Raw genomic sequence first — 10,534 nt, forward strand, 5'->3', positions numbered from 1 at the left:
TTCTTGCTCAGCTAGAGTGTCAAGGGGTACCCTGACCCTGCACTGGCCCTGCAGGAAGTGTGGTGGTGAAGGGGCATCCTAGGACTTGTCCTGAGGATTCACTGAGGGAATCACCGGTGAACTCCATTCCAGGGGTGTCCAAAGAGGTTGACCGCTGGGAACTTGCAGGGTCCAGATCAGGGACTCAGCAAAGCTTTCCCTGACACACTCTGATCTCATGCCTTCTTCATAGTTGCATCCCAAATGCCTAGTGTCTGATATGTAACAAGTGCACAAGAAATACTTGCTGAATGAATAAATGAAGGGTAAAGGAATGACTGAATGAGTGAGTGAGAGAAAGCGAGTCCTGCAGGAAGGCCTGCTAAAATTTTTAGCACCAGGAGCTGGGGCTCTGGCACAGGCGGGAGGTGAGGGTGGGCAGCCTCACCTCTGAGCCAGGGGAGCAGATTGCAGGAGTGGTAGGAGCAGGGGGAGACGGGCCCAGACAAGGGGATGGCACTCACCCTACAGTGCCCAAATGCCCCGGAAGCTGGCAGAGCTCAGAATGAAGATCTTCCAGTCTCGTTCTTCTCCTTCTTGGTTTAGGATCTCCTGGATGGGTGTCCCAAAAGTCCAAAGGGCCCCCTCCTAGGGGGCCAGAGTCAGATGCCCCATGCCCTGAGGGCTGCACCTTGATGCCCACTGGTGAGGCTTTTCTGCAGGCTTCTCGTGCCATGGGGAGTGTGTACATGTGCGTGTGAGTGTGCACATGTATGTGCATATGTGCACGTCTCTGTCCAGGGCTGAGGGGGAGTGGACACAGCATCATGCCTGAGCAGGACAATATGCCTTGGGTGGAGAACTCCAGGCTCTAGGTCTGACAGATTCGAGTGTTGATACCCTACCCCCCCCACCTAGACTAGAGGAACAGAAGGGCGAGAAGAGATGAGAGAGAGAGAGTAAGCAGGTAATGGTTTATCTGGGGCAGAGTTCACCCAAGTAGGTGTTACATCCCCTCAACTCGCTGGTGAGCACCTTGTAGGAGACCCAGGTGGGCAAAGGGAAGAGAGGGATCTGCATAGCAGGGGGAGGGTGTCAGCAAGCAGTGGGGAAGGGGGCAGTGGGATGGATGGAAAATGGGGCACTTAAGCAGAGCAGTGTGGCTGGCATGACCAAGCAGGGAACCAGTGCACAGGGAGCCGTGCATGGCATTCAAGTGGGGCAGGCTGCGATGCAGGGTGCCCACATGGGGACACGAGGATGCAGGAGCCTGGGCAAGGATGGAAGGGGAAGGCAGCACTGACTGGGCATGGGGAGTTGGGTGGTAGCGGGGAGCTCTGTCTCAGAGCTGTGACTGACTTGCTGCCTGCCCTACCATACCTGCCCTACCAGCCTTGTTAGGATGAGAATCTCTGGCCCACTCCTCCACAAAAGCATCCTTCGCTGTTCTATAGCCCAGTGGCCTTCCACTCCCTCTTACACCATAGAGTTCTGCATTCACTGCCTGTGTCTAGGGCCTTATTGTCTCTGGCAGACCACCAGCCCCTAAGAGCCCAGCCCCAGGGCCCCAGACATACTACCAATTGAAGGACTAAGGGATTCATAAAGTAGGGAGAGGTCTACTGGAACCGCTGGGGGCCATGCTAGAGCCAGAAGAGGCCAAGGGCCCAGAGCCCAAGCCTTACACAAGACAGGGTCTCAATCAGCTGACAGCTCTGAATCCCCCACCAGGGGGAGTGGAAAGCTGTGGTATCGAAGGAAGGGAGGGAAGGAAGGGAGGCTACTCCTCTTTTCTGAAGGCCACTGGCTGAACCCAGTGGACTTATGTAGGGTCTGATTAGAGGTCCAGTTGCTGCCAGATAATCTGCCCCACACAGGTCAATCCAAACACCCTCCTCCTCTATGTTCACCCTGTGCTCTCCGGCTAAACTGAACTCCTAGTTCCCAGGGCCTGCACTCCCTCAGGCCTTGACCTGCACGGTTTCTGACACCTGGAATGCCCTCTCCCTGCATTTCTGTGTGCTCATGTTCTTCCCAGCCCCAGAACCAGCTCCAGTATATCTCCCAAAGGCCTTAGGAATAATAGAATTCCAACAGCCAGATAAGCAAGCTGGTTCAGGACAGCCTAGTGGGGATGGGGGTGGGGTGGGGTGAGGGGGGAGCAGAGGGACAGCTCCTGTGACTCCGGCAGCAGGGAGAGCTGGGGAGTGCAGGAGAAGGATGGGGGTGTCCCATCCTCTGGTGGAGGAAGGGCTAGGTTCTGGGGAGTCCTGGGTTACCTGAGAAGAAGTGGGCCTTGAAGCCCTTTTTGGAGACGGTGTTGTCGGACTTGAACTCCACTCGCATGTTGTTATACTGGGATGTGATGACCTCGGGTTTCTCGGAGCCACAGAACTTGCCATGCAGCTTAGAGTCTGCCGTGAGTCCGCTGCGCACCTCCACGAAGTCGTATTTGCACACCTGCAGGGAGCCCAGGGCCAGGCTGTCTCCTCCAGGAAGCCTCTCCTGGTCACTCTCACCCTGGGTGAACTCTCTGTCCTGTAATGACCTACTCTACCAAATCTAGCAATTCAGAATGGTGCCCCTCCTGCCCCTCACCATCCCTCCCACTGGATCCCTGCAGCTCAGCCTGCCCTGCTTCCTTGAATTGGGAGCAATTTCTCCTCAGCACTCTTAGTGTATTTCTTCCTCAGACCTTCCAGGGAGGGCACTTACGTCATTGCCCTCAGTCTCAAAGAAGTCGAACTGCAGGGAGATTCGGTACTGGGTGGGGGCCACCAACTGCCAGATGCAGTTTTTGTTAGGGGGATACTCCTTGGGCCAGCCTGGGCTGGTGATGGAGCCGTTGAGCTTGGTGAGGAATCCTCCACAGGCAGCTGAGGGGGGACAAGGGAGGTAGCATCATCTGCCAGGGTCCCTGGTCTAGGGAAGGGGATAAAACATGAGAGCTCATGAAAAGCTAGGAGCTGGGCTGCATCACGGAGACAGGAATGTGTGGATTCCCAGCAGCCCCTGGCTGCATCTGGCTCCTCCAGGACAGATGGGGAGGAGGCAGTGTAAGGGTGGGTGTCTTCAGAGGCCAGCCGGGAGGTGGGAGTGTGAGGAGTTATATGTGTGGCCATTTCTATTTTCTCTCAGAGAATCAGCCAGGACGTTTGCTAAGAGAGAGGAGGAGAAGCAAGGGGCTCAAGGCACGCAGTGCTGGTGGACAGTTGGGAGTGGGAGGAAGGGGAGAGGGAGTACCAAGACAGTAACACAAGACAGTAAGGAGGTGGCCAAACAGACAAGCTCAGGCTGAGGCTGGAGTTGGTGAGCCAGGAAGAGCTTTTCACTGGCATCTGAGGAACCTGCTTAGAAAGAAGCTGTCCTCCAACAGTGCTTTTCAAACTGTGGATCATGACCCACTGGTAGGTGGTGAAATCAATTAGCAGGCCAAGATCAGCATTTAAAAAAAAAAAAAAATGAGATTGAAGAAATAAACAAACACCAGAGTGTATCACAATATAAAATGTATTTCTTAATATGAGTTGTAAAAAAAAGTGTTAAGGAATCCTTTGAGCTTTCCCAAGATGGCATCTGTCCAAGTGAATAAAAATAAAGTTGGCTGAAGGGTCAGGTGGGGAGCAGGGATTCTGAGGCAGTGTGGGGGAGACACTCACCCTCACAACGGCGCTTGTCGGGGGCCAGCTCATACCCGGGGTCACAACTGCACTTGTAGCTGCCCAGTGTGTTGAGGCACCTCTGCTCACAGCCTCCTCTGTTGGGCCTAGAACACTCATCCACCTCTGCCGTAGGGAAGAAAAGGGGGTCAGGAACTACCAGACCAGGGTGTGGGCCCTTCTTCATTCCCTCTGCTTGAGGGTCAAGTCCCTCAAGGGTTCCTCAGGCTTCCCTTGACCACCCCGTCTCATTCCAGTGTGGGTGTGTTGGGGAATCAGTTGTGAGTCTCACTTGTTCTCTTGGTTCTGAGACCTTGGACCTCTGTGCTCTAGCCTAGTCCCACCCAGCCCACCAATGGCTGCTCAGAACCCTACTCAGGTCCTTAAGGGCTCCTACTTGTGAGAGTTCCAGCAAGGCAGTAGTGAACTGAAGGAGGAGACAGGTGGAGAGACGTTGCATCAGAAACCATTTACTAGAGTCAATCAGGGGCCATACCCTGGGCTAAGCACTATTCTTTCATTTATGCTCTGATCCTTACATCACAACTGTGATGGAGGAACAGTTACTATCTCCATCCCAGCTCAGGAAAGGGAGATCAGAGAGAACACCTCGCCAAGGGGACACAGCTAAGGAAGCCACATTACATCTCTTTCTCCCAGAACCTCTGCAGCACTGCCTGCCTTTATTCCACATAGGCATTTCTTCTACACCAACTCAGATTTGTAGGCAACTCCGGAATTGCTACTTAATTCACTATGGAGCACTTGACGTATGCCAATATATCCTTTAGTCAAACAATTATCCAGCTTTTCAGTTGATCTTTCCTGCCCAGTTTGACCACAAGGTCTTTAAGATAGCTCCCAGGTATCAATTGTATCGGTGCCCCTCACAGAATCTATGTGTTGAATGAGTGAGTAAAGGAGGATGAAGGAGACAGACTGGCTGTGGGGTGGACAAGGGTAGGCAGAGGAGGGAAGGAGGCACCTTTGAAAAAGTTGACTGCGAAGCCAGCTTTATTAATGGATCCATCGGAGACAAACTTGAGCCAGAGACGGCTGGATGTGCTTTTGATGTCATCGGGCTTCTCATAGCCACAGTAGCGTCCAATGAGGCTGCTGCTCTCACTGTGTCCATCACGCACTTCCAGGTAGTCGTAGGCACAGCTGTCGTGACGTTCAATCTGGGGGCAGGGTGATCATCAGCATGAGCTCTAATTGCCAAGGGTCAACGGGAGGGCTAGTGTCAGGTGAGAGGGTCACTGAGGTACCTCAAAGGACTGGAATGTGAGGCCCACGTGGAAGCTTTCAGACACTTGAATCCGCCAAATGCAGACTTTGCTGGGCCGGTAATCATCCGGGTAATTGGGCGACTGGATGTGACCGTTGTCCTTTTTCACATCACCCCCGCAGATGGCTTTGAGGACATAGGGTGAAGTGAGAAAGGGGGGGAGGGGGGCTGGTCAGAATGCTTTGCCCTGCTTGAGAGCCCCGAGTGCCCCTTTCCCTGCTCCCCTGTCATCTCTAGCACTTCCCACCTGCAACCAGCTTCCTGGTACCCACCCCCAGTCTTGGCCAATCCCATTGTCCTCTCTGTTCATTCCCCTATTGACGCTCTCCATGACTTTGCCCATCCCATCTAAAACACCCACAGGCCTTGTATCTGACTCCCCCACCCTACCTTCATAGACAGCAAAGAAGCCCTTTCCAACCCAATTGCTGCTGCTGCGGAATTCGACCCAGAGGCGGCTGTCGGTGGAAACAATTGGCTCCGGGAGCTTGCTCCCGCAGTACCGGCCTGCACAGTGTGGATAGAGGAACATGAAAGTAAAAGCCTTGATATGAGTCCCTCTCCCCTTTTTAAATCAGGCCTGGGGGTCTGGGGCATCCACCCCACTTCTGTGGGTGGCCACATCAGTTTCCCACAACCCTGAAGGCACCCACTGCCTGACACACTCCCAAGACTGCACTCCTCTGGTTGACAGCGTATTTGCCTAAGGTTATCTTTGCCTTTGTAAAGCCAGAGACCATTCTTGAGGTGTGAGGCATCACCCAGACCCCAAATAAATCTGGGGAGTAGGTCAGAAAAAGTCTCCTTTGAAATAAAAGTCAACAAGAACCAACATAAGTGGATCTGTGGAATTGTTTGTAGTCAAGAATCTATGAGGGATGACTGGTATGTTCCTCATAGATAGGAAGTTTCCCAACTTTCAGCAAGGGACAGAGGGTACTGACCTAGGAATGTAAGTTATGAAAAAGAAACAGCAGTCTACAGAAGAAAGTGTTGTAATGAAGCTGCTCTGGGTGACTAGTTTAAAAATATTTGAAAATCATAAATTTGAGAAAAAAAAAAGAGAGAGAGAGAGTTAGTAAGAATGTATCAGCCTGCTTCAGGCACAGTCTGCGGGACAACGGTTCTCATGTGAATGAGCTGTTCTGAGTTACTCAGGATTCTGTCCAGACTGGAGAAGGCTGATTCATAGCGCTTCTCAGGACTGAGGGTAATATCGTAAGAAACACCTGACTCCCTTTGCCCTAATTCTGTGTTCTTTAAAGCACCTTCAGTGTTGTGGTTTTAGCCCATTTACTTCATTTCTTCCCCAGCCTCAGCACACACCAAACCCAACTCACTGCTGTGGAACTGATCCCAACTCATAGTGACTTATAAAGTGGAGCAGAACTGTCCCCACAGGATTTCTAAAGCTGTAATTCTTTATGGAAGCAGACTGCCACATCTTTCTCCTACAGAGCTGTTGGTAGGTTCTGATCAATGACCTTTTAGTTAGCAGTCAAGAACTTTAACCACAGTACCACCAGGGACAAAGTATTCTGTGCAAACAACCATGGGCCACCAATATCAGGCATATAAGTAATAGGTCAAATCTCTGAGCCTGGCACCTTGAAAACAGGTAAAGGCTTGGGCTTCTAGCCCTGACCTCTGGCCATAATACCAGTTTTTCTACAACTGTGCAGGCCCCCATGGCCTGACACACTCCCATGACGACGCTGAAACTGCACAGATGAGTATCAGGACAGCTATGGGATACCCCAAGGCCCAAAGCAGCACAGCCTGTCTGCCTCCTCAGAGACTCCCTCACGCTCCCTATGGGACAGCCACCCTCCCGGGGAGACCTGGAAGCCCACACCTAGGACACTGAGGTCCGGATTAGGAGGGCACTTGCCAAAGCCACACAGCTAGCTGGTGACGGAGTTGGGTCCTAGAGAAGGATGAAGAGAGTGTGGTGTGAGTCCTTCTAAGAAGGACTCAGCCAAGGAGAAGGCAGGAGGGTGGGCATTAGCGCCGTTTACCTCGAAGGGGTGCCTTTCTCCAGAAACCATCTCGAACCTCCACATAGTCGTACCAACACAGGCGGCTGCGATACAGATCCATGGATGTGAAGTTTAGAATGATCTAGGGGAAGTAAGGTGAGGGTGGTAAGGAAGAGGGTTACACCACTCTCCACCCCACCCTGTCCCACCAATCTTCCCCTACATGCCCCATGACGACCCGCCTGTTTGCTAGGGGTAATAGTTAAGGGGTTCTAAAAAGGTTCTCCTGACACAGAAATGTCACTCCTAACCAGATGCCTATGAGGCATCACCCAGACCCCAAATAAATCTGCGGAATAGGTCAGAAAAAGTCTCCTTTGAAATAAAATGCCTGCAAATAAAGGTCAGCCTTCTGAGATACACCAGGCCAACATAAATGTATGAAAGCAGCGGCTCCATTTTGCTGACATCCTCCTAGTAAGGAGCCATTGCTTTGGGTTAAACACCTAACTTTGCTTGCAGTCAATTCAAATAATATAAACCATAGCATCTTGAAAGTGAATAGGTCTCCTCAGTGATAGGGAGGGTCCAGGGTGGCATGAAGGGTCTGAAATGTGAAATGGGAATGAAGGCTCCAGAGATGAGAAGTGGGGGGGCTGGGGGGAAGGCTGAGTCATCCTCATCAGATGTTTATTGAGTGCTGACTCTGCACAGGGGTAATGCTGGCTCCTGAGGGGGCACCAGACCGGAATCCTTACTGTGAAGGGTTTTAAGATATGTCCCTGTCCTCAAGGAGCTTACAACTTAGTTATAAGGAGAAAACATAGGCATGAAGAGATCACGTAGTGAAAAAAATCTCCGATTCCAGGCACGTGAACTTAAGTTTGAATTTCAGAGTTATATTTCATTTCCTACTATGAGTCTTTGTGCAAATCACCCAACCTTCCTGAACCTCAGCTGCCTTGAGTGCAAATCAGGGGCAAGACCATCTAACCCTACTTCCATTGAGTTGGTTCTGACTCATAGCTACCCTGTAAAGGGTTTCCGAGGCTGCTGTAAATCTTTACAACAGCAGAAAGCCTCATCTTTCTTCCTTGGAGCAGCTGGTGGGTTTGAACTGCCAACCTTAAAGTCAGTTGTTCAGTGCTTATCCTATACCACCACCAGGGCTCCTCAACCCTTAAATAACACTTCATATATGTTCAAGGCGTTGTCCTAAGCACCTCACATCAGTGGTGTAACTAGGAAATGTGGGGGGTTTGGGAGTTCAGATAACACCGAATGGAATCATCAGAAGGGGTGGTGCCAAAACAACTGTTTATAAAATTTTGGTGCAGTGTTTAGCAGAAATTTATTTATTTTTTTAATAAAAATACTCTAGTAGTTATAACAATAAAAACATTTTTCGTAAAAGCCCAACTTACATGTATCAATACCTACAAGGCTGCTAATTTATTTTTTGAACCTTCTCATGTGCTGACCACCACTTGTCTGTCAATGTGTCATACTGTGGTGGCTTGTGTGTTGGTGTGATTCTGGAAGCTATGCCACTAGTATTTTAAATACTAGCAGGATCACCCATGGTGGACAGGTTTCAGCTGAGCTTCTAAACTAAGACACTCGGAAGAAAGACAGGCAGGCTACTTCTGAATGTTTAGCCACTGAAAACCTTATTAATAGAAGAAAATAGTCAGATATAGTGTTGGAAGATGAAAATATTATGAGTAGCACCAGAATATTTCAGATATAGTGCCTGAAGATGAGCCACTAAGGTGGGAACGCGCTTAAAATGCCTCTGGGAAAGAATTGACTTTTCAAAGCAGAATTGATTGTGATGACACTGAATGGAGCGAAGCTTTCAGGACCTTCATTTTGCTGAAGGAGCACAACCTAAAATGAGGAGAAATAGCTACAAACTTACATTAATAATTGGAACATGGAATATACGAAATATGAATCTAGGAAAACTGGAAGCTGTCAAAATGAAATGGAACGCAGAAATAGAAAAGGTGTAGCATTCATCATCAAACAGAACATTTCAAGATCTGTCTTGAAGTATGACACTATGCTATAATAATATCTATACACCTAAGGAAGGCCAGTTAACTGTTCTAATTAATGCACCAACCACTAATGCCAGTGATAATGAGACTGAAGAACTCTATCAACTTCTCCAGTCTAAAACTGATCAAACATGCAATCAAGATGTATTGATAACTACTGGTAACAAAGAGGAACTCTACCAACTTCTGTAGTCTAAAACGGATCAAACATGCAATCAAGATGTATTGATAATTAAATTCCTCAACATAATTAAGAGCATATATACAAAACCAACAGCCTACATTAATCTCAATGGAGAGAAACTGAAAGCCTTCCCTCTGCGAACAGGAACCAGACAAGGATGCCCTTTGTCAACACTCCTATTCAATATTGTGCTGGAAGACTTAGCAAGAGCTATATGGCAAGACAGGGAAATTAAAGGCATCCAAATTGGCAAAGAAGAAGTAAAATTCTCCCTATTTGAAGATGATATGATCCTATACGTAGGCAACCCCAAAGACTCAGTAAAAAAGCTTCTAGACCTCATTGAAAGATTCAGCAAAGTAGCAGGATATAAGATCAACATAGGGATTCCTCTATACCAAAAATGACAGCGTTGAAAAGGACATTAGGAAAGCAATACCATTTACAATAGCCACACAAAGGATGAAATATCTAGGAATAAATGTAACCAGAGAAACAAAGGACTTATACAAAGAAAACTACAAAACACTATGACAAGAAACCAAAAGAGACCTAAAAAATGTAAGAATGTACCATGCTCCTGGATAGGAAGACTTAACATTGTGAAAGTATCAATACTGATCAAAGCAATTTACACATATAATGCAATCCCAATCCAGATTCCAACGACATTCTTCAAAGAGATGGGAAAAAAAATTACAAACTTTATACAGAAAGGAAAGAGACCCAGGATAAGCTAAGCACTGCTTAAGAATAAGAATAAGGTTGGAGGCCTGTCACTCCCCGACTTCAAAATTTACTACACGGCTACAGTGGTCAAAACAGCTTGCAACTGGTACAATGAAAGATACATAGACCAATGGAACAAAATCGAGAATCCAGAAATTAACTCATCTACATACAGCCAACTGATTTTTGACAAAACACCTAAATATATCGCATGGGGAGGTGATAGTCTCTTCAACAGATGGTGCTGGTAGAACTGGAAAACGATATGCAAAAGATTGAAACAAGACCTTCACCTCACACCTTATACAAAAACCAACTCAATATAGATTAAAGACCTAAATGTGAATCCCAGAATTATGAAAGCCATCAATGAAAAAATAGGGACAAATGTGAGGGCACTAATTATGGGAATACATGGACTACAAAACATTTTGAAAACCACACAAACAAAAGTAGACAAAATAGATGATTGGGACATATGAAAAATTAAACACTTATGTGCATCAAAAGACTTCACCAGAAGAGTAAAAAGGGAACCCACAGAATGGGAAAAATCTTTTGCAATGACACATCAGACAAGGGACTCATTTCTAAAATATACAGGAAATTACAACACCTCTACAAGAAAAAGACAAATAACCCAATTAAAAAAT

The 10,534-nt window shown here is 48.1% G+C and overlaps 1 protein-coding gene across 1 annotated transcript in view; it reads right to left on the minus strand.

Moving 5' to 3' along the window:
• BMP1 (bone morphogenetic protein 1) overlaps nucleotides 1–10,534 on the minus strand; it is an 83,866-nt gene that overhangs the window by 12,379 nt on the left and 60,953 nt on the right. Inside the window, exons 9-15 of the mRNA XM_006864400.1 lie at nucleotides 6,945–7,047; nucleotides 5,317–5,433; nucleotides 4,907–5,052; nucleotides 4,624–4,819; nucleotides 3,639–3,764; nucleotides 2,695–2,855; nucleotides 2,259–2,439 (exon numbers count right to left, since the gene is read on the minus strand). Coding sequence (XP_006864462.1) covers nucleotides 2,259–2,439; nucleotides 2,695–2,855; nucleotides 3,639–3,764; nucleotides 4,624–4,819; nucleotides 4,907–5,052; nucleotides 5,317–5,433; nucleotides 6,945–7,047 — 1,030 coding nt within the window. The remainder of the gene's footprint in view (nucleotides 1–2,258; nucleotides 2,440–2,694; nucleotides 2,856–3,638; nucleotides 3,765–4,623; nucleotides 4,820–4,906; nucleotides 5,053–5,316; nucleotides 5,434–6,944; nucleotides 7,048–10,534) is intronic.

Source organism: Chrysochloris asiatica, unplaced genomic scaffold (assembly GCF_000296735.1).
Source record: "Chrysochloris asiatica unplaced genomic scaffold, ChrAsi1.0 scaffold00064, whole genome shotgun sequence".
Lineage (NCBI taxonomy): Eukaryota > Metazoa > Chordata > Mammalia > Afrosoricida > Chrysochloridae > Chrysochloris > Chrysochloris asiatica.